Here is a 24,877-nt window from a genome sequence, read left to right as displayed (position 1 = left end):
CCGCCCGAACAGCAGGTGCGCCAACTTCCCCATTCCCCCCGTCACTCCGATCGAACTCAAAACAGTTCCACAGCCCAAACCATTTCCATAAAAGAAATGTTTGTGCGACAAACTGACTCTGCGAGAGGAAATCACTGACATGGATTTTCTGTCGCAAAACAGTGATTAACAAGCAAAGGGAGAAATTGTAATTGATCGAGCGTGTCATGCAATGGATTAGAGGACTGAAAAGATGTGAAGAGGAATAAGACGGAGAAGATTAAAAGAAAGAAATGGGAGGGGGGGGGGGGGGGTGTAACAATCCACCAAAAATGCTCCCAAAACGCACCTCTGCACAAGTGTAAGGAATGGGGCCTGAGTAAGTAGTTTAATTTAACTTCTGAAACGGCCCCATTGATGGAGAACCAGTTAAACCAGTAAAAAGCCATAGGGATATTACAATAACGAAAGAGCCAATCAGACGCTCAGACACCCCCCCCCCCCAGCCCCCAGTTGGTTCACCATCACCCCTCTCTTCTACCTCCCACACGGGTGAGGGAGGGAAAGATAATTAATCAACCCCCCCACCCCCCACCCCCTACCCCCCACTCTCACCAATTCTGAACTCAGGGCTTAAATGGGCGTGCTTGATTAGCCATGCCTGTAAAACTGGCAGGGACAGTAACAGGGAGATCAAAGGAAGTACTCGCACTTGTGTGTAATTAGCTTTCTTCATTTTAGGGACGGTAAACAAACCAATATGCTCGATGGAATATAAAAACGGCAAGGGCCTGCTCGGTCTCAGCAGTGGGGAGGTAATTGGACCGGAGAGGGGGGGGGGGGGGGGGTATGGCTGGGTGGCTCGCTGCAACACGGGCCTGTGGGACCGGACCCGTCTCTCTCCAGCAGAGCGCCTGTGGGGGTCGGTCCTGACGAAAAAGCCCAGAGGAGCAGGCTCTCTCGCCCGAACCGGACCACCGCCCCCAAGGGACCAAATCCTTTAATCACAACGACCGGAGAGCGCTTCCACTCCCACGCGGACATGTGCAAATAAGACGGCCGCTTTGATCCCCGTACCCCGATCTCAATCTCCCCAGGGGGACCTGGCCGACCGCTCTGTTGAACTGATGAGACACTCGAGTGCCGCGCAGAGCTCAAATCAATACCCTGAACTGGAGCCGGAGCTCCGACGCCTCTGACCCGACCCCCAGACAGATTACAGACAGGGCCAGAGGTGACGCACCCCGGTCTGCCTCCAGACGCACTCTTTATTCGGATTCAGAAAAAGCCCTCAATTAAAATGGAAGACGCCACAAGACGCACATTTAAATGAGCTCTGGGTCACTGATAATTGCCGGTTCGCGCATTTCAGGGATGAGTTTCTCTTCAGACGTTTCCGTCTGGGGACATAATGGCGTCTTCCCCGGCAGAAAGGTTAGAACGGCGGGGGGGTGGGGGCTCCAGAAAATTGGGAAGCCGCAGACAGGCAGGGTAAATCTGTCCCGACTCCCCATTTCGCAGTGCTCTCCGGTACAAAGTAAACGCACATAAACGCCAGCCTCTGTATCCCTGGGGAAGGCACATTTACGTGCCTACGGGCAAAGAGAAGACAGAGTGTGTTGACTTGAGCAGCAGCAATGCAGAATGCATTTCAATACCTGCATATTTAACGAACGGAAAAGGCATAACTCAGCGAAGCACTCTCACCTGAAGGCACAGTGTGGTGGTTTGTGATAAACCTGCATTGGATTGGATGCATCGGTATGAAATGCCCAGAGGGAACAAAGTCTTGCACCTGGGGGAGCGGGGGGGGCGTTGTGGAGCTGTCGAAATTCAGCTGTGGCTTTGTTCCCATCTCTGTTTTTCACACGGGGGACGGGGGACGGGGGGGACGGGGGACAACTGACAGCTAAGACAAACGGTTCTGTACTGCGTGTGTTCCGACACAACTGTACAGTACATATGCGCAAATGCAAACCCAAACTACCCTGCAACTGCTTTACTGGGAATTTACCCAGAGTGCACCACTCTGGCTAGGTTTTACTTCTCCCTCTCTTTCAGACAGCAAACATGGCCTCTCTATCTGCGGCCCATTTCCTAACTGACACCTTGATGCTCGTTGTAAACACCCGTCAGCGGCCGTGCCCAAACCCTCTGGACAGGCAGCGTCTGTGTCACCCCCGACAGCAGGGCGGGGGGGGGGGCACAGAATGAGACGGGCGAGTCACGACCTCGCCCCCGCCAAGCGGGCGACCCTGTCCTTCCCGCTGACACGGCTCGGTGACACCTGGACCGCGGGTGACGTTCATGTCGAGCGAAGTGAGACCGCTTTGTCTCTTTTTTTTTTCGCGGGATCCGCGGCCCGCGCGTGTGTGAAGTCGTCGGCCAGGAGCTGTGGCTCGGCCAGCCGATGTGACGCACGCCGCGGTGATCGAAGGGCCCGGTGACGGCTGTGCCGGGCCTCGAGAGGGAGGGGTGTCCACAGCACCGCAACCGAAATCGCCGGAAGTGTCAAGTGCGCCCAAAAACTCTCCAAGACACACGAGAAAGATTCAATAAACACCATGACACCCGCCCCGATTCTGAGTCCGGCGAGGGTCCCAGAAATAAGCAGGGCACACACAAATTCACACTCAAATAAATATGAACCCTATGGTTTTGTTCCCCCTGGATGGCCCTAGCAGCTTTGTGCGAATGCCTGGATTCACCACCATGCCCTACGGTCACCGAAATGACATCTCTCTGAGAATGACATGCCTGGGCTACACTGAGGAGCTCATACGAACACAAACACGCTAAAAGCCACTCCTCACAGGAGCGGGGTAGTCCTAAGTAGTCGAATTTGAACATGGATCTGGGGACATTGTGATAAAATGTCCATGCCCTGAAAAGTACGTTCTGACCCCCCCCCTAATTCCACTGGCTTTGCAGTAATAAGGCACTTCTGTAGATTCTCCGGGCCCTTCAAAAAGTTCTGTTTTGGAACAGAGGATTACAGGACCAAAGGGAATCTACAATAATACCCAGGTGCCATGGAGTGGCCCTTGGAAAGCTTTCAGAGATGTACATTTCTGAATTCCTTCAGCTAAATATCTTCAGCTGATAGTTCAGCTACAATCGATCCTTTCAGGCCACTGTTGCAAGATTAATAAAAGTATCATTTTTTGTACACTCTACATTAATACTTTCATATTTTTACTGCGCGACCAGAGTAGTGGAGTTTTTAATGAACTAGCTATCCAGGACAGCTTGAGCTACACACACTGACTGCACCAATGTGTCAAAACCGAGCAAAAACTGGAAATGCGAACGGCAAAATTCAAAAGGATTACAGCATATAATGTGGGCATGAAGCATGAAATGACACATTTCTTCATCACTGACATGGGTCAGTGAACAGAAGGCCAGTGACTCACTTGGGGAAACAGATGAAGGACACAGTCCAACGATGAGAACGACCGCAATCCACGGCCGACAAATACTGCACACATTTCTCAGAGAAATTTAAACAATGGCGCAAACCATTAAAAGCCACTGAAAAGACTCTATTCATACACACAGAGCCATAAGAAAATGTCATGTCAAATGTCAAACTGTTCTGTAACCCATGAAACGAAATGTGGAAGTTCCCTGAAAAGGACCCCACACACACACACACACACACGAACACACACATCCAGAAAGACAACAAGGACCACTGAAAAACATTACAGACCAACAACGAGACATTATAAGCAGCACTCGCAAAGACAACCGAGGAGCAACATAGCTAAATCAGCTATACCAGCAACACTGCAAATCAGCGCTACGCTAATGTGTAAACAAGTCTAGCCCACACACAGACCTCTAGAATGACCCACAGAGAAACACTGCCTTATATCAGTGTTAACAGGGCACCAACAGAGCTACCACAGCGATCAACGATAGTATAAAAAATGCTCCATTATGTCATACATTTTGCAAGGTTGGCATAAACAGATAATGGGTGCTAAACACAGGTTGGTTTTCTTTGGCAGGAGTATCTGCCTTACAACCAATCACAGCGCTCATTCTGAAGAGGCAAACAAGTGGCCAAGTTTTTTGGCACACCACAGGGTACGGTAACCGTATCCCAGGAAACAACAAAGGGGTTTATTATGAGCATAGCATTACAAATGTGCATCTCCCTTTCAGAGTGTGAGCAGTGACAACAACAGAAAGAACAGGCCAATCGATCCTTAGCGTGCCCCGTAGCACACAACATCCAACACCGGGAGCCACAGAGAGGTACAGTCACCACGGCCTGAGAGACACGTCTCTCTTATTCACTTCCCCCGGGGGGGGAGGAGGGGGGGTCTGGACTCGGAGGACTGAATTATTTAGAGTGAGAGGAGGAGACAGGGGTGGAGGGACGGCAGAAATGAAGAAAGGAGAGAGGCAGAGCCGAGAGAATACCGTAACTGCACTGCCTGTCTTCTTTTGTTGCTGATGTTTTTTTTTTTTTTTTTTTTTTTAAAGAGATGCAGCTCATAACCCTGGTGTCTCTCTTCCACGGAGCAGCGAGCAGTAGAAAGAACACGGCAAAGAATGAGGGGGAGATAAACTAAACTACTCTCATTCTCATAATTTATCATTTTGTTTATAACATTTCTCCTCGCGATGGAAGAGAACTTCACACTGAACGAGACTGGGTTAGGCCGCGATCATTTCCCAGCGATCGGGCGAGTAGGGTAAGAATCAGCCACCAAATGGACCACAGGGTGTGCTGTCAGCGTCGCTGACGTTAGCACGTTAGCACGTTCCGCTTCGGCTCAGGCTCATTCCCATGGAAACAGCCGGACAAAGCGGGGAAACGGCATCGGAGAAACTGGTGAGGAACGCGTCTAAAACGTCTCCTCCGCAGAACTTCCCAGGAGACTCGCTGAGAGTGGGGCACCAGACAGCGAGATATCACCGCACAGGCCCTGATTATAAACAAGCCCACACACCTAGCTTACGCAAGCACAAGTAATTACAGAGGAGAGGGCGTCTGCTCCTCCGTCTCCACAGAACGTGTCAAGTGAGTTTTCAGAGGAGAACCTTCAAACGACCCCCGCCTGTATTGCCTACTCGAGAGCCCATTAGAATTGTAAATCCGCAGAGGCGATGAATCGGCAGATGGGAGAAATAAAGCAATGATAGGGGTCGATTGAAAAAAAAAGTACCCGCTCATCCGCGCTCATCAGCGGTGCGGATCGTACCGGCGCGGACATTTTCTCAGCCTCATCTCCCCCAGGCCGTAACTCTCACAGGTCTGCAGGACTCATAAGTGCCAAACTGAATTTGGGAGGCTGGAACCGGTCGGATTTGGACGAGATCGCCGGTGAGTTTAAAGCAGGACATCTGAAGTCTGCTGTGTGAAGCACAGCCGCACGGTGACTTAAAGAGGCCACACTTTGAGCGTTCCAGACACAGCCGGCACCCCCGGTCATTCACAAATCACTGGCGTGGTGGTTTAAACACTCGGCACTGGTGAGCGTTTGTGCGACGAACAGGCTGACCACGTACAAAAAAAAAAGTTCACAATTCTGCCCACCCGTTTCTCTCCCCAGCAGGCGGGCCTCTCGAGTCAGCGTCCCCGTATGATGGGCGCTATGGCAGCGGAGCGTAAACGCGGTCACGGACGCGAACGAGTGCACGGCAAGCCGCGCGGCCCTGCCAGCACGCCACAAACTAAAACTGGACACGCACTGAAGTCCCACAAACTACAGCGATGACTCAAACGCCGTGTGTGGGTGCCGAGTCCTGAGCTAGAGGAACACTTCACCCAAAACACGGAAAATATAGGCCTATTTTTATTTATCGGCCGAAAATACAAGCACCTGCAGCGGGATGCGTGCAGAGTACAGATTTAGAAAAATTATGACATCGGCGATGACTTAGGAAGGGAAGAACACGACTACTGTTTAACACCAAAGGCACATAAACATCAGCCTTCATACGCTCTGCCTCATCATCTTTATCAAGCGGTCATTAACTAAATGCAAAATCAATCATCTATATACACAGTCAGAGACCACTCGTTCATTTATTACACTTTCAGTCAAAACAGCCAGGCTTTTTTGCCCCACAACGGTCAGTCAATAATGCAGGAAATATACGTATATATTTATGAGACTACAGAAAAGCCTCCAACACTAAAGACATTATTGCATCTATAGGTATTCGACCTTTGACCCTTTCTTTCTTTTGTGCACCTAACGACCTCGTTACTTCCTTCCAATCAACACACGGGTGTCCTCCCAACAAAAGTTGTACCGAAAGTGTCAATGGCATTACGTTGCCTTCAGGACTAAAATTTAAGGAAACAACGACCCAAACACACCTTGCATAGGTCTTTGTCATGGGCCTCTAAAATGGTTAATAAGTAGACATTTATAATAAGTGGACATATTTATGATGAGATTCGTTTCCAAAAACTAAAAGTTCAAAAGATTATTTCAAGACAGAGACAACAGTGTAAAAATTGGTAGACCACCAAAAACCATCACCATCACCATCACAAAGACATAACTAAAAGATTTTATCTTTGAGGCATAGGCACAAAAAAAAAAAAACGTAATAATAATGAAGCTCCACTCTTGATTCAAAGCTGCGGAAATCCCCAGCTGCATCCGTCAGTCTTTCCACTGCGAACACAACCAAATGCTATGGGCCTGAAAAGGTGGCTAAGCTGTCAAAAACACCCTACTTGTCAATTTAGATAAACAAAAAAGAGAGGATTTGCACTAGTACACCAAAACTGGACACCTGACATGCAGAGCATTTATGGACAGAGCCGTCTGATTTTTAGATTGTCAGAAGTAGGAGGTGGCAGTATGTACGGTCTATGGTACGTACAGACGAAGCAACGCTCTCAGAGCCATGCCTACAACCGTCAGCCAAACACAGTGGAGGTTAGAGCAGGTTTGGAGATGCACAACACCATCTGGAGTTGGTGATTTTGTTTCCATTGAAGGCATCGGGAACAGCTGATAAATACAAACAAATCTTACCGTATCATACAATACCCTCTGGACGGGAAACAAATTCATTCTAAAGCAAGATAATGTCCCCCAAGCACAGCGCTAAGATGATCAAGCCGCAGTCGTTCTCAGAACAATGAGCCCAGGCCTCAACATCATTGAATGCATTTGGGTTTACTTGGGTCGAGAGAGGCAGAAAATGCACCTAACTTCTAAGGCTGAACTTTGGAGGTGTTTACAACAAGCACAAAAAGATATCCCTGCAGATTTCTTTGAAAAACTTAAAGCCTGTCTCCAGAAAGGAATGGAAGCTATAATAAAGGCAAAGGGTGGACACGCACAAATCCGCACAAATATTTTGATATCGTACATAGCTGGGGAGGTTTGCACTGGAAAGTAAATAAAAGAAAGTGTGGTCTCTGACTTTTGTACAGTACTGCATGTTTGGCTATAATATGACATGGCAGAACAATGTTTTGACGTTTCATAGTCTATGAAGATAAACAACGATTGTGTATATCCATGCACATTTAAATTTCCCTTTAAGGCAAACCAAGCATGTCACACACACACACACACACACACACACACACACACACACACACACACCCATTACCCTATATCAGTTGCCTCAGACTAATGACTTGAACAAGCGCCAATAAACCCAATGGAAGGTGTATCATAATTATCCATGAATGATTAATTACCAAAACCAATGGAATAAAATAAAAATAAAAAAAGACTTCCAGTAACAAAGTTAATAATGTATAAACTACAATATTAACAATAAATAATGAATTATTTCTTCCCTTCCAAAACAGTTGTATTAAAAATTACGCATTTCCTTTGCTGCGGCGGTAGCACCTGGAGAAGGGATGTGAATGGCAGTCACTGATTGGCTTTCTGGAGTCGAAATCAGTCACTATCAATGCAGGATTAATGGCCCATTCACAGTGCTTGTCATGCAAAACAGGCAATTATGCAACCAAAAGGACCACAGTGGATGGCAATTAGGAAAGACAGCAACTGCACAAACACAGCAGTGAGACTGAGTCATGTCTGTCTGGCAATCAAGGCCTTCATCATGAAGGTAATTTCCCCTTTTTTTACCGTAATGTGGGGAGAAAAAAAAATACCTCCAGGAGTCATGTGACCTCAAAGACACGGAAAACAGGTGATTTAAAGCTTTTGGTAACTGCACAATACCTGGATAAAACTCTTCATTCCTCTCCTCGTCTGCATGAGGAGTGTCTAGCATACTCCTTGTGTCGTCTGTTTCCTGAACAGTTCTTAAATAGATCATACACCCTGGCTCCACTAAGCCTGTTCTCTTCTCGCATATAAAGCTTTATTAATATATTCATAATCTATACATTATAACCTGGCAGATTTACTTGAAAGACTTGAATGTATTCCAAAAAGAATGGAAGCTCTAATAATAAGCTTTCTTAAATAAGGCGAACCTGTTGCGCAGTTTCATAACAGAGACCCAGAGAGAATATGGCTACACCCCGCACACCAGCATTTAAACCCCCTCAATTTACTAATTACGGCCCCTCGACTCGATAATTACATTCGGAACCGCTAATTGGAAGTGTTCTTTGAAGGGAGTCGTTAGAGGTTAATAATTACTGGAGGTTCCAATCAGTAAATTGAGGGTTCAAAGGAATGCGAGGGAAGGATTAGAATTAGATTTAGTCAAATGATTGCCATTTATTTTTCCGTTTCTTTTTGAAAGAAGCTGCGGGGGACTAGCGTAGAGCAGTGCGGCACAGCGTTTCGGTTCGTATTGCTTGTGGACAAAAGACGATGCATATTCACGCGGCGTCTTGCGGTATCGTCTTACAGCAGGAGGAAAAGAACAGCGGAGCAGTCTGTCGAGCTGACAACAGGTGCGCGCCGAACAGCGCGACCTCCCCGCGGTCCCCGCCACTAATCATCCGTGAGAGCGGGTTAGCGAAGACTATAAAAAGTCTCGCGTGTTATTTCCTGTGCATCGTTCTGCCACGTTGCCATCTCACAGTGAATAACTGTGCCAGTTTACGGACTGTATTCACTCACTTTTAATCTGATTTGAGCCCCTTCAGGGGGCGGAAAGAAAAACTACCCGCGTTTTCGGCAAAACTTTGCTTTTAGTCATAATTAGCGGCACGGTGGTAATCTCTGCAGTTTTCTGATGGCAGGTGGAGTAGCGCTGTGTGGATATCCGCAGAGAAAATCTCCTGGAGTTTCCTGTACCCGAGAAGCCCCAAGGGGCATCCAGGTGTGTCTATGGGAAGGCATTGTGACTGGTTAGTAAATTAAATCATTCCCCTGCTCACACTTCCCACCTGCAGCCTCTGAAGCTCTTTCTGAAGCGAAGAGAGTTCTCACAGAGTGTGCCGAGCCAATTTCACCTCCTGCTTAATCCCCACAGACCGAACCCTGACTGAATTTCAATTTCAGAAAATATCAGCATGTGTCCTGTGTCATCTTATTACCATTAATACAAAACGATTAAATAAAAAATTTAAAAAACTACCAATAATTGCTCATTCTTTCAGCTGCCAACAGAACATGTCATTCTGCTAATTGTGGAACAGCCCTTTAAACAGGCAAAGTAGATCAGTAGAATAACATCACAGAATATAATTGGATAACAACAACCAACCTTAAGAAAAGCTTAAACAGGAAAACACACAACGTTATGACTGTCATTGGTAAAATCCTTTGCTCGCATTAGAGGATCTGACAGATCTTCTCGGTGGTTTACACCTCATTTTACAGCGGCGTTTGTCCTATTCCGCATCTCCTTTCATTTCATGAGTCATCCGAGCAGGATGCAAAGGAGGGCGGCAGAACCGTGCGCCTCCACAGTCATGTCAAAATTGCCCACTAAAGTGTGTCTGAGAATCAGAAAATAGCATAACGGGATGGCGTCTGCTTCTATTGTGAAAACGGAAACGGAAAAAATAAGAAGAATAATAATAATCCTCCAGGGGGTTTTCATCAATATTGCAAACAGCTTTCTGTTCTAGGATATCCAAGTCAAAATTCCCTCACAGGTAGGACCCGGAGATTAGCAATTTCAAATTGTTAGCTTTAATTAACATTGGGCCAACTTGAAGCACACTGTGTCCATAAAACTACTGTATGATGAAAGGAACCAAAACTAGGTAACCTGCAAGTAGGGGAAAGTAGAAAAAGAACAAAGTGCGATGAACTGCATATTCCACCATGAACAGAGGAAAAACTTGAGTGAACGGGGGTTAACGAAGGAATTGGGCAGTGAGAGGAGGAAGGAGTCTGGCACGATGAAAGACTGAGACTTTCTCTGGAAAACATTGGTACAATTTCACGCCTGGTCACTTCGCCCCCCCAAAATGTAGCTGTGAGATAATGTGCCCAATTTCGCTTTCGGCTGCCTCGACGCTTACAAACAAACACCGTCATTACACTTCCCGAGACAAACGACCGACGGGTCACTTTATAGTACCTCCTGTACTAAAAACAGTGCCAGCTCCCCCACGTTAAACGTGCAGATTCACCGCCCTCCTCGAAATGAAGACCGCACTGAAATCAAGGTCTCGACAGGCATAAAGCTTTGTGTCTCAGAAAGTGTTAATCTGATTTGTTCGGAATACCTCCGGATAAACACGTTTGAAAAATTTTTTTTTTTTTCATAAGATTTTGATATGAAAGGAGGAACGTCAGCGGGAACCCGAGAGCCGAGCGACGCACGTCTTCTGAACGTCCTTCAAAGAAGCGGAACCGAGGGGACCTCAATCGCAGTGATGAGGCTCAGAACTCAAACTTAATGGCTGAAGCCTTGATTGTAATATGAAGTCTGGGAAGGTGACAGAACGACGCCGTTTCACTGCGCAACGAGCAGCATCTTCTCACCGACTGAGCTGCAGGGGGAAACTAACAAGATCCACAGAGATTGTACCCTGGGCCTGGACTAGTGCCTGTGGCTTCATAGGAGGGGTAAGGAACAGGAGGAGGTGGGGGGGGGGGGGGTTGATGTGTCAGACGGGCAGGGGGTGTTGCTTGGAAACTGGGTGCGTGGGAGGTGGGGGGGGGGGCCTTTTGTGGTGATGTACCTCCTTTTGCTGCCCGGTGGAAACGTCCTGGTTTAGTCTAATAGAGCACAGAATTTTAATGTGTGGTTGGCTCACAGGAATTACAGGTGCATATTAAGAGGGCTATTTCCGGTTCTTGGAGCAGAGTGCTACGGGCCTGGAGATGCACAGAGCTTCTGGAGGATGTGTGGAGTGTGGGTGGAGGTGGGGTGTGGAGACACACTCACACGATATCTCATGGGCAGCAGTGGAGGGCGGAGTTTTGGAGTGTGTGGGGGTGGGTGAAGGTTGGGTGTCACTGGAGTTGAGGTACAGGTGTGGATGGGAGTCGGTGGAGTTTGGGGCGCGTGTGGGCAGAGGTAGGGCGCGTGTGGGCAGAGGTAGGGCGCGTGTGGGCCGAGGAAGGCCACATGTGGGCAGAGGTACGGCTTGTTCAGCGGCGGGGTGCGGTGGGTGAACTCACCCTCCTGCAGCATGTCCGGGACGTCAGCCTGGAACCGGGGGCCCACGCGGATCTCGCCCTTGTCCGCCAGCAGGGTCTTCTGTGTGGGGTCGTACACCAGCGAGTAGAAGAAGGTGTCCTGGGGGGCAGGGGGAAAGGGCGGGACGTTTGAGCCCGAAAGTGTCCCGACACAAACGGCCGTTTCAGACAGGAGCGGTTCACCCTACCTCTTTGTCCAGGTACGAGAGCACAGCTTCCGTCTCGTTCAGGAGCGCCACGCTGCACTTCCCCCTGGAAGGAAACGCACGTCAAAACGGAGGGGTTAGGGCACGGACGCGCAACTCCGATCCTTAGTTTTAGTTTTCAGGCAGCTCTATAAACTATGCTGGTTCACTCCTGTACTTGAGCACAGTAAAATCTTGCAGTCTGTGGCGGCAGCTGGTGCTTATACAAGTGTCAAATCAAGATATGATTGAAGATATGAATGAGAACATTAAGAGCTGAGGTTGGCACAAAATCCTGAAATGGATCAGCCCTTGTTGTGTACCACTAGTTTAGGCCAAGTCATGTGACCCCCTTCCCACCCCTCCGACAGCCAGACTTTCCCCCCGGCAACAACCGCCTCCATTTCTCTCAGCACCACTTTCTCTTCCTTCATCCCTCCATCCCTATCCCTCCGTTTTCTGTGTGTTGCATCAGGCTGCCCCCCTTTTGAAAGTCTGCACACAAACGTAGCGGAGAGAGGGGCAGTCACTTCTCCCACAGGGGGATTGGGGAGGGGAGGTGGAGGTGGAGGTGGATGGATACGCAGAGACTGAAACGACATGGCACTGCAGTGTGGCTTCCTGTTCACAGCACCCATACGCATTATCTTACAGCCTCTCTGTCACCGTCTCTCTCACGGCTGAGTGAGGGAGCACTCATGGGCACTGCCTGTACACCAGCGGACCGGCCGAACCCCACTGCAGGTCTCTACCCAGAGACCGAGAGCAAGGCTTCACACAGGCACACAATACCCAGAGATAGAGAGCAAGGCTTCACACAGGCACACAATACCCAGAGACCGAGAGCAAGGCTTCACACAGGCACACAATACCCAGAGACCGAGAGCAAGGCTTCACACAGGCACACAATACCCAGAGACCGAGAGCAAGGCTTCACACAGGCACACAATACCCAGAGACCGAGAGAGCAAGGCTTCACACAGGCACACAATACCCAGAGACCGAGAGCAAGGCTTCACACAGGCACACAATACCCAGAGACAGAGAGCAAGGCTTCACACAGGCACACAATACCCAGAGACCGAGAGCAAGGCTTCACACAGGCACACAATACCCAGAGACCGAGAGCAAGGCTTCACACAGGCACACAATACCCAGAGACCGAGAGCAAGGCTTCACACAGGCACACAATACCCAGAGACCGAGAGCAAGGCTTCACACAGGCACACAATACCCAGAGACCGAGAGCAAGGCTTCACACAGGCACACAATACCCAGAGACAGAGAGAAAGGCTTCACACACACTACCCAAAGAGAGAGATCAAGGCTTCACAAAGGTACACACTACCCAGAAACAGAGAGCAAGGCTTCACACACGTACACTCTACCCAAAAACAGAGAGCAAGGCTTCACACACACTACCCGAAAACAGAGATCAAGGCTTCACAAAGGTACACACTACCCAGAGACAGAGAAAGGCTTCACACACTCTACCCAGAAACAGAGAGAAAGGCTTCACACGTGTACACTCTACCCAGAGACAGAGAGAAAGGCTTCACACACGTACACTCTACCCAGAAACAGAGAAAAAGGCTTCACACAGGTACACACTACCCAGAAACAGAGAGAAAGGCTTCACACAGGTACACTCTACCCAGAGACAGAGAGAAAGGCTTCGAACAGGTATACACTACCCAGAGACAGAGAGAAAGGCTTCACACAGGTACACTCTACCCAGAGACAGAAAGCAAGGCTTCACACAGGTACACACTACCAAGTGACAGAGCAAGGCTTCACACAGACACACATTACCCAGAGACAGAGAGCAAGGCTTCACACAGATACACACTACCCAGAGACAAAGAGAAAGGCTTCACACAGCGCCACACTACCCAGAGACAGAGAGAAAGGCTTCACACAGGTACTCTACCCAGAGACAGAGAGAAAGGCTTCACACAGGCACACACCTGCAGCACCAGCTGAGCCGAAAGCCTGGCACTGCATTTAGGACCAGCTTTACCAGGGGAAGGTACAGTAACCGTGGCAGCAGGAGAGTGCATGGCTAACGAGCTCGGCTGATTGTGGGACGTGCCGCAGGGATAATGAGGAGCAGCTGTGTGGAGGTGATGAGGGTGCAGGTGGGGCTTACGGTCTGAGTCCTGAGGCCTGGCACTGCATACAACCCTGCTCACACAGGTATGCGCACACAGATGCCCAGTAACACACGTGTCCAGAAACACACACACGCACACACGCCCAGAAACACAAACACACAGGCACGTATGCACGCATTTAACAGGCATAAAAAAAAAAAGACTATGATAAAGACGCAAAGAAAAGCCAACCACAACCACAAAACTCAACTCAAACGTTGAGACAACGCAAGCAAGGGCTCCCAGGGGCCAATGTGCTGACCAGCTCTTCCACCTGGAAACACACAGCAGCCCCTCCCTCCACCGTCCCCCACCGCTCATGCGAACGCTTCCGTAGCCACCCCCTGCTCTCGTTTCACGCTGTGCGAGTCGACCATTACAGCGTCCGCATGAAGACAACGGGCAGGGAAGGACCGGGCCGGTCACACACCCCCCCCCCCCCTTCAGGGACCTTAACCGCCCCAATATAATATCCAGCTGCATATATGAACTGTGTGTGAAAATATAACCCACGTTAGTCACCGGGTACTGGCGTCAGCTTAAAGGCTAAATGTAATATAAATGCAATGCTGAACTGAATTGGACTGAGGGCAGGAGACGACGGCGTGAAAGTTAAACGATAGCTGGCGGACGGGGTTCTCTTCACGGTAAACGCGCTCTCCGACGAGGGGCGGGGTGCGGAGACAGCGAAGCGCCGATTAGCGGCACGGTTTTTATAGAGACGGGGGTCTGTGCCAAACGGCTGTGTCCGGAGCCAGGGGCCGGATCGAAGTGTGTTTTCAGACGTAATGAATCTAGAGGGAAAAGGTCAGAGTCAGCACTTCTGTCTGGCTGCGTTGTAAAGCAGAGCGCCTCACTGGGCTGGCAGGCATTTATATAGCGCCTTTATCCAAAGCGCTGTACAATTGATGCTTCTCCATTCACCCATTCATACACACACACACACACACACACCGACGGCCATTGGCTGCCATGCAAGGCCCCGACCAGCTCGTCAGGAGCATTTGGGGGTTCGGTGTCTTGCTCAGGGACACTTCGACACAGCCCGGGCGGGGGATCGAACCGGCAACCCTCCGACTGCCAGGCGACTGCTCTTACTGCCTGAGCCATGTCGCCCCATGTGTGACTTCCTGTGCGACTTCCTGTGCTTGGTGTGAAATCTGCACCCAGCTCGTCCAGCAGCAGAGCGAGCCCATATTCACTATGGCTCTGTGGCGGGGAAAATGGCGGAGGTTTTAGAAAGCCACTGTGGCAGGAGCTGGAGCTCTGAAGTGGAGTAAGGGTAACAAACTGCTTTCACTGCAGGGATGCTAACTACCAGTGCTGGAGGGCAGCGGAGTCTGCTACGTTTTGGTTGAGTTTCTGTACCCAAGAACTCAAGCAACTGGCCGGTCCGCCCGCCTCCCTTCCAAAGGCCTACGTTATGAAAACAGAAAACAGAATCCACAAAAACAGACACTGCAGGTACTGCAACCCTCCGTGAGCCTGGGATCTCTAGACAGGAAGAAGCAACAGACAGCCTGGACACCACAGGCCCGTTTCATTTTCTTAAACTTAAACAGTATTACGTACAAGAGAAGCACTGACCAAGTGATCCCATCCTGCATGAAGGATATTCAAGGACTCAGGCAGTAATACCAGGACTCATGATATACATACGGCTCCAGAGGGGAGCCTTAAAGGGCCATAGGAGGTCGACTGACGAGTCAAATGAACGTGTGAGAGGGCAGGAGCGGGCGTGCGCACGTGTGGGTGTATGACAGGTGGGCGGGCGTGCACACGTGTGGGTGTATGACAGGTGGGCGGGCGTGCACACGTGTGGGGGTATGAGTCAGAGCGGGCAGGTGGGCAGGTGGGCGGGCTCACCTGATGTGCGTTGCCGGGAGCGACTCATACTGTCGGGACAGGAAGAGCTCTCGATGGCGCAGCTGGTGCTTCTGTTTGTCCGTGAGGTCCGGCTCGCTCGGGCTCTCCTTCTCCTCCTCCAGGTCCTCTGCACACGGCACACACGGAGAAAACACGACTCAGACACGGAGAAAACACGACTCAGACACGGAGAAAACACGACTCGCACACGGAGAAAACACGACTCAGACACGGAGAAAACACGACTCAGACACGGAGAAAACACGACTCAGACACGGAGAAAACACGACTCGCACAAGGAGAAACACGACTCAGACACAGAGAAAACACGACACACACACGGAGAAACACGACTCAAACACGGAGAAACATGACTCAAACACAGATAAAACACGACTCAGACACGGAGAAACACGACTCAGACACGGAGAAACACGACTCAGACACAGAGAAAACACGACACACACACGGAGAAAACACAAGTCACACAAGGAGAAACACGACTCAGACACAGAGAAAACACGACACACACACGGAGAAACACGACTCAAACACGGAGAAACATGACTCAAACACAGATAAAACACGACTCAGACACGGAGAAAACACGACTCACACACGGAGAAACATGACTCAGACACGGAGAAAACACGACTCACACACGGAGAAAACACGACTCACACACGGAGAAAACACGAGTCACACACGGAGAAAACACGAGTCACACACGGAGAAACACGACTCGGACACAGAGAAAACACGACTCGGACACGGAGAAAACACGACACACACAGAGAAAACACGACTCACACACAGAGAAAACACAAGTCACACAAGGAGAAACACGACTCAGACACAGAGAAAACACGACACACACACGGAGAAACACGACTCAGACACGGAGAAAACACGACTCGCACACGGAGAAAACACGACTCAGACACGGAGAAAACACGACTCAGACACGGAGAAAACTCGACTCGCACACGGAGAAAACACGACTCACACACACAGAGAAAACACAAGTCACACAAGGAGAAACACGACTCAGACACAGAGAAAACACGACACACACACGGAGAAACACGACTCAAACACGGAGAAACATGACTCAAACACAGATAAAACACGACTCAGACACGGAGAAACACAACTCAGACACGGAGAAACATGACTCAGACACGGAGAAAACACGACTCACACACGGAGAAAACACGACTCACACACGGAGAAAACACGACTCACACACGGAGAAAACACGACTCACACACGGAGAAAACACGAGTCACACACGGAGAAACACGACTCGGACACAGAGAAAACACGACTCGGACACGGAGAAAACACGACACACACAGAGAAAACACGACTCAGACACGGAGAAAACACGACTCACACACGGAGAAAACACAAGTCACACACGGAGAAACACGACTCAGACACAGAGAAAACACGACACACACGGAGAAACACGACTCACACACGGAGAAAACACGACTCACACATGGAGATACACGACTCACACACGGAGAAAACATGCCTCAGATACGCTGTACACACGAGACACACGGATAAGGACACAAACTTCAGACATGTGGAGAGGAACACACCTCAGACACTGCACACATATAACTATAAGGACACGCCTGAGACACGCTGTGTATACACGACAGTAAGGACACGCTTCAGACACGTAGGGAGGGACACAGCCGAGACACAGGAACATGCCTCAAACACGTACGGGGGGGCCACACGGGGAAGGCGGACAGACTTCAGACACAGCTCGGACACAAACGGACACGCCTCAACAATACGCAGAACACGTCTCAGCAGACAAACTCAGCAGGGCTCAAAACCAACAGACCCACCCCCCCCTCACCCCACCCCATGCCCCCCGACTACCACACTCATTACGGCCCCTGCCCCCAAGCCCCCAAACCCCCACCCCGGTCTGGAGTTGCATCTTACAGAGATCCTGCTCATTAGCGTCAGGTGGTGGCTGACTGCCGGACGAGTACTGCAATATCCAGATAATTAGTGTCCTGACGACCCTTCACAGATTTCCGTTATGAGCCTAATTAGCCCGAGCCTCCCTGGCCAGCCTCAGACAGAGATGGAGAAACACGGAAACATCCCCGACCTCTCATTCGAAATTCCGCCGCTGGGAATTCCCACATTCTCAAAACATTCAGACATTTATTTACGTCTGAATGCCCTAATGCACCGAATATTTTCCGATGCTTGCACATACTGTACTATCCCATTCTCAGTGGCAAAAATAAAAACACAAAAATAATTTAAAATGTAAGTTTCAAATGGCAGCACACATATTGAATGCATGATTAGCTAACAACAGCAGGTCAAAATGAAGACATTAAATCAAATCAGAGGCCTCTGAGAACCTTGGAGCAGCAGGACCAGCCTCAGTCCAGAGCAGTCCCTAAAATATGTGCCCCGCAAGCCCACACACACCGGGCCATCACCCCACCCCCCTTAGGTCTCCTCTGGTCTAGTTTGGACTCTCCCAAAATAAGGGAGGACACATACAACCACCCCCCCAAGTTGGGTCAAAACAGTGATGGACGGGGGATAAAGTTATTAATTCAAAATGACGATATTGGGAAATGGAGTAAATGAAGTATAAACTAGCCGACTATAAGCATCACATACCCACAGATGCCGTATTTTGTAACAGCTAAGTACATATGATTAATGCATTTCCTTGCATTTAATATAAGTCAATATGGCTTTTAAAAAATATTTTCTCATTTTCTCGCTAGGTTGTTCGGTTAATTTTTCATTGAAGTAAAATTGTATTAAGCACCAAAATATGGCCTTTTAAAAATACATATAAATCAATGCTTACATTTTACATGACGGTTTTTAAATTCCACTGCATACAGGGATTGATTCCCTTTGGCCCGCCCCTATAAAAGTCCCATTTATATAATAACCAAACACCAAACCAATACCACTGAATAATAGAAAATGAAACAGAATTAATAAATCACGCAAATGTAGATTCCATTAGATCCATCTCCCTTGCACCCAACCCAATATATACAACCAGATGTACACATATTTGCACACGCACTGGGACTGCACACATACACACAACAGCAGGCACACAGGCACACACGCACGCACACAACCAATACACACGCACACAGACACACACACATGCACATGCGCAGACGCACATGTGCAGGCGCGCACACACATACACACCAGACATACACATTCACACACAGACACACACACACACACACAACCAATACACACGCACACAGACACACACACATGCAGACGCGCATGTGCAGGCGCACACACACACACACACCAGACATACACATTCACACACAGACACACACACACACACACACACACACACACACACACACACAACCAATACACACGCACACAGACACATACACATGCAGACGCGCATGTGCAGGCGCACACACACACACACACCAGACATACACATTCACACACAGACACACACACTCACTGGCATGTTTGTCAGCCAGCTGTATCAGGCTGTGGGAGATGTCCCTCCGTCTGTAGAAGCAGACCACCTTGGCCTCCACGTTCCCGCTTGCCGTCTGAAACACAAGAGCAAGAGTCAGGGAGCGTCGACTGCCACTCCCTCACAGCTGAGATTCAGCAGTCAGGGGGAAGCGCGCGCGCAGAAAGAGCCCTGTGTCACAGAGATATGGGAATGTGGCACTGTAGATCAACACTGCCTAATCAGTGACTGGGGTAGCAGTGCTTCTTTCCTGGCAATCTCTGCCCCGTTATACAACCATTTCCCTGAGTTCTGCGCCTGTCCGTAGAAGACAAGGTATGTTTGGTGGCAGAATAATTCACATCTGTCCAAAACAAACAGCGAGGCAAACACAGACACAGGGGTGGTGAAGGGCCTTCTCTCGCTCTCGCAGGCGAACACGCAGATACACGCAGATACACGCAGATACACGCAGATACACGCACACACACACACACACACACACACACACACACACAGACACACAGACGCACGCACCACTGGCAGAGTGCCAGCATAGTCCCTGTATCACTTGTTTGAAAAAGCTTGCAGGCTGAGAAAACAGCAGAAAAGAATGTGCAAAGAGGTGCTCTCTCTTTCTCTCTCTCTCTCTCCCTCACACATGCACACTCTCTTTCTCTCTCACACGTGTGCACACGCGCACGCGCACACACACGCGCACGCGCACACACACACACACTCACATGTAACAAACGTGTAACAATACCAGAGAGCTATGTGTTGGTAATAAAAGGTGGATTTCAGGTTTCATTTTGAGATATGTGTCAGCAAATGCTACAGCGTACTCTAATAATTCATGTTTAAAAAAAAAAAAGAAACAGTGATTTTTTTTTTTTTATGGACAAAGATCATCCAGAATTAAATTAATGGAGCCATCAGGTAAGCGGGGGAATTGTAACACAGGAACTGGCTTAATCACAGATACCCTGCCTGCACAATTCACAGGAACCCCCCAAGGGGGAAGGGGGAAAGAATGCTAGTGCACCCCCCTTTCACTTTCACCGTCCCATAATTAAGACCCCATTCTCCGGACGATGGACTGATAAGGGCAACAATTCAATTCCCTGAATAACTGTGGGGGGGAAAAGCATCCAGGAGAAAGAAACATGGGTCACTGGAACAATGGGAGAACAGCCAGACTCTGTGCCTCCCAGTCCGTACAGATATTGCATTGAGTCCTGAATAATGACGTGCACCAGAAGGTGGCCTCTCCTTATTTTACTGAGACGAGCCCACCCCCTTTGCGTCTATGGAAATCAGGTAATTCTGAATCAGCCGTGGTTAGGACTGTGGAAGCGTTTACATAACCCCATTGGATGGACCCAGCCGGAGAGAGCAGCCATGTTAAGGGACGTTGGATGAACTGACTGACAAACCGGTAAGACGGCAAATGCAGTGGGACAGGGAATCGGATGAAGGGGGAAAGGAGTGTTGGGTAAAAAAATGAGGAAAGTGTCCCCAACACTCCTGAGGGTCACACTTGTACGTTGACGTGGAGCCTTAACGGACCGCGAGGTTCTTTCGTTCTCCCCAAATCAAATGTCCAATCGGGAAACAGCGCTCCGAGCTGACGGCAAATTATTTGCCATTAAGGTGCGCCCAGATGTTTCTGGGTCTGAATTGGGGAGTGGGGCCTTTCACTGGCTCCAGGAGCAGCTACCAAGTAATGGAAATCTTTTGTTTAAAATCCATACCCGGCTTCCATGGCGGGTAAGAAAGAATTCAGATGGGTGCCAACCTCAGTGCTGACCTCAGTTAAAAAACAAACTCTTCACGGTACACAGTCCTCAGTGTGCTTTTCCAGTTCCTACAGCTATAGCCTTTCCTGCTAAGCTTCTCTTTACATTCCAATGTACCCGGGACGATTTACAGCACCGGCCAAACATTACAGGGGGAGACACCATCTTTACATCGGAGCTCAGTGGAAGGAGAATGAAAAGGAAACTGCCACTTTCAAATAAAATATCTATCAGCACAACCGCTTGTGATAGACTAATCAGCCTCCTGTTTGCAACAATATGCCATATCTCACAAAAGCCCGGTAACTTTGACAGAATCCAGGGGCTAATGTTGAAATATTAATCTGGGAGGATTTCTTTTTTTTTTGTGCTGTCAAAATAACCTTCAACAGCTTCATGGGCACTGTCAGTTTTTTTAATCAAATTCAGGGGGTATTTGACTGCGTCACCAGCCCGCGCGAAGCAACCAATCGGCGTTGCGTCTCGAAAGCAAATAACAGCAGTTGACGTGGCGATGACAAAAGTGTGGCACAATAACTCTGACTCAGTGACTCTGACAGAACACACACCTCGGCGCGCGATTCACGGGACGGGCTGACATCACAGACGGGGCTTGAGGGGCGGAATCCAGACGAGACAGGAGCCATAGATTTAGGTCTCTCTTGCATTCGAGACGCGCAACATAGTCCCATTTAATGAGCACTTTCAGGCACACACAACCCGACACTTTGCAGAAGAATACTCATCACAGTAACCAGAGACAAGACTTTTGGCTGCCGTCCCCAAAGGCTTTATATCCAGCGATAGAACAAGCCAGGTCATAATGACACAACAGAGGTGTGATCTCACTGCAGTAAAAAGGAAACGGGGGGGGGGGGGGGGGGGGGGATCAAGCTTCAAAGCTTCGTATGGCTGCAAGAACAATTAAGAAATTCAGAAATAACAGCACCAAATTACGATTCACATTCAAGTAGCATGCACGGTCTTTAAAAGACTACAGCTATTCATATAAGAAAGCCTGCACTAGTTGCCCAAATTAGTCTGTGTTAGAGGCCCAACTTTCTCACAGTAGAAGGCAAAACCTCTGCATCTGTCAGTGAGTAACCTGAGGATAACTGCCAACAGTGTGCATGTACAATGACATGCTTCAAGCTGTTAGTCTTGAGCAAAAACAAAAAATATGCACCACACCCAGAGCCTGGCTAATCCCTTCATCCACCCCAACCCACCCCGCCCATCAGAACACCATACCTTATTGAGCTCCTCTATTCGCCTGATCAGATAAGGGTTGCTGGAGGAATTCTCAAAGAAGACATAATCTGTAATCACAAAAAAAAAAACAGGGTGAAATCCCAGCTTTGGCTCTCATTGGAAGTAGGTAATTCAATATATTGATACAGACATACAGAGGCATAGCCAATAAAAATGTGTTCAAGCAACACACAAAATTACACTGTGGTGAGCGGCAAATAAAAGTCGAGCTTGTGAAACCAAAATTGACCTGCTTCTTAATTCCTAAAAAGTGTTATTTTGAATAAATAAAGACATTAGCTGCATACCACTGTGCAATGCAGACCTGACACATACATAAATATATGCGGAAATGATTTTCTTTAAAACATGGGCAGCCTGTAGCCTAGTGGCTAAGGTACATGACCCGGAAGGTTGGTGGTTCAGGCCCTGGTGCAGCCAAAATAAAATCTGCACAGCAGATTGGGCCCTAGAGCAAGGACGATAACCCCACATTGCTCCAGGGGGGGATTTTCCCCTGCTTAGTCTAATCAACTAGAAGTTGCTTTAGATAAAAGTTTCAGCTAAGTAACAAATTATTATTATTATTATTATTATTATTATTATTATTAAACAATGGCCATTGCACAGGCCTGACCCCACTTAATGAAGGACATCAGAGAAGCAATTACCCAGACATCTATGAGGAGCAAGCCATGCTCTTTCTTGGAATATTACATGATTAAGATGTGCAACAGACATATATTTACAAAACTATTTTTCCCCATTTTTAAATATTGTAAACAAAAACAAATATTTCATAAACGCTAATGAAGCTCTAACGAAGTTCTCCTAAACTCTAATGAAGTTCTAACAATTGATCAGTGAACAGACGGTCGGAAGCCAATGAATCAACTCGCGACCAGCCTTGTGACTGTGAATGGAACACCAGTGCTGAGTGAAAACCAACCGTAGACAACATCACAACGTGACTTTGGGGTGAGCTGAGATATCAGTCCTTTCGGTTTCAAAATTAACACTTTCAGAGCACTTGTTTGACTGGCGCTAATTCTCAATTGACCGAAGAGTATGCACTTAAAACCACCGCTGATGTTTTGGCTGCGTTCGATTTAAATACCACAGCAAGACGTGTAATTTAGCATACGCGGCTTCACTCTCAAATCTGACGTACAACTTTACCCAAACACAGGTAAACACGTCAGTTTAACTGCATGATGACATGTATACTGATGATGGCATCCATCCAAATAGCAGAAATATGTGTTGCCTATAGTTATAGACTATAATACGCTGCAAGGCCACAGACTGACAGCATTTCTTCAGAAGAGAATTGTTGAAGACTGGATAAAAATTGCAGCCAATGTCACGTGACTTGCATTCCGATACTTTGGTCCCGGAAAACAACGTAAATAAAAGCACAGTTGGCCAGTCTTGTATATTGTAGGACATAGTAGCTACATAGCCTACAACGGCTTCGTGTTTCAGATCTACACCTACACATTGTGGTTTCGGAAACAATTTTACTACACAATAGCACAGCGCGACACATTACAAAGACTCGCTGGTAGCTACCGTAGTTTTTTTTAGCACAACTGAAAAGAAACAATGCGCTAGCCTACATCATCTGTTATGGATGCCATTGTTTTCGCAAAATAACAACATTCGTAATATGTCGAGCACCAGCACATGCCGTGGATGCCCCTAGTTACCAAGCATGGGGATCTGAACCAGCACCCGTAGGCTAAACCATGGGGATACGCCAGAAACAAGGACAAAATGTAGACACGTCCAATAACAATAGATCCGTAGAAACAAATAATCGACTGTAGAACTTTCTTGGAAACATCACACATACACAGAAACCGGTTTTTTAAAAAGACGAGTAGCCGGTGGTATAAACTAGGTGATGCATGCTATTGTTTTGGTAGCATATTATTTTGCGAGCTAGCTAGCCAGATAGCCCCCTATCTGGGTGATTGGAGGCCCGGCCCATATTTAGCTAATCACAAACATTTAAATAAATACCCACTACACCGGACGAAAATCATGCCTTTTAAGACACTGAAATTTGGACAACGGAATCGCAAACGAAAGCATGCCTGGATCGCTTATTCATCTCCACCACGATTCAAAATAATGGCATGTTTGTAATTCATAAATCGAGGCTGACATACCTCCGACCCGGTACATGTTGGCCGCCATTTCTGCCCTCCTCCTGGAGTGTAAGAAAATTAAGACAAAGCATAAACAAAAAATGTAGCCTATTATACATATATGCACAAACAAATAAATATTTTAAGATAGTTCTTCCAAAATTGTTATGAAACCCAAAAAAAAAAAAAAGATGAATTTGGCGTGGTGGGATGAACTAGGAGTAGAGCGGGCGATATTTAAACTCCCCCTCCCAGTTTTTCAGAATACAACAGCAACTCACATGCGAAACGGCTTCAGAAGAGCCGGGCCCGTGTTTCCTGGTTGGGGTGGAGGAAAGAGGAGGATGAGGGGAGGGGAGCTGGGGAAGGCGGCGCTGGCTCACACCCTCGTCGTTGTGAAACACAACGCCGCATGCTGCGAACTCCGTCCATCCAGGCTTCCTTGCTTCGGCAGAGCG

At 48.3% G+C, this 24,877-nt stretch overlaps 1 protein-coding gene across 4 annotated transcripts in view; it reads right to left on the bottom strand.

Annotated features, from left to right (window-relative positions):
• LOC133117910 (metastasis-associated protein MTA3-like) overlaps nucleotides 1-24,877 on the bottom strand; it is a 57,652-nt gene extending 32,775 nt beyond the window's left edge. For 2 of the 4 annotated variants that reach the window (XM_061227426.1, XM_061227424.1), the window contains exons 1-7: nucleotides 24,701-24,877; nucleotides 24,441-24,481; nucleotides 22,267-22,334; nucleotides 19,220-19,313; nucleotides 15,709-15,835; nucleotides 11,693-11,756; nucleotides 11,487-11,604 (exon numbers count right to left, since the gene is read on the bottom strand). In XM_061227426.1, coding sequence (XP_061083410.1) covers nucleotides 11,487-11,604; nucleotides 11,693-11,756; nucleotides 15,709-15,835; nucleotides 19,220-19,313; nucleotides 22,267-22,334; nucleotides 24,441-24,481; nucleotides 24,701-24,702 — 514 coding nt within the window. In that variant the 5' untranslated portion in view covers nucleotides 24,703-24,877. The other 2 variants (XM_061227427.1, XM_061227425.1) reach the window with 2 other exon arrangements.

The sequence above is a fragment of the Conger conger genome, chromosome 18 (genome assembly GCF_963514075.1).
Source record: "Conger conger chromosome 18, fConCon1.1, whole genome shotgun sequence".
Taxonomy (NCBI): domain Eukaryota; kingdom Metazoa; phylum Chordata; class Actinopteri; order Anguilliformes; family Congridae; genus Conger; species Conger conger.
The sequence above is the reverse complement of the archived record's forward strand: the minus strand, read 5'-3'. Positions and strand labels throughout refer to the sequence as shown.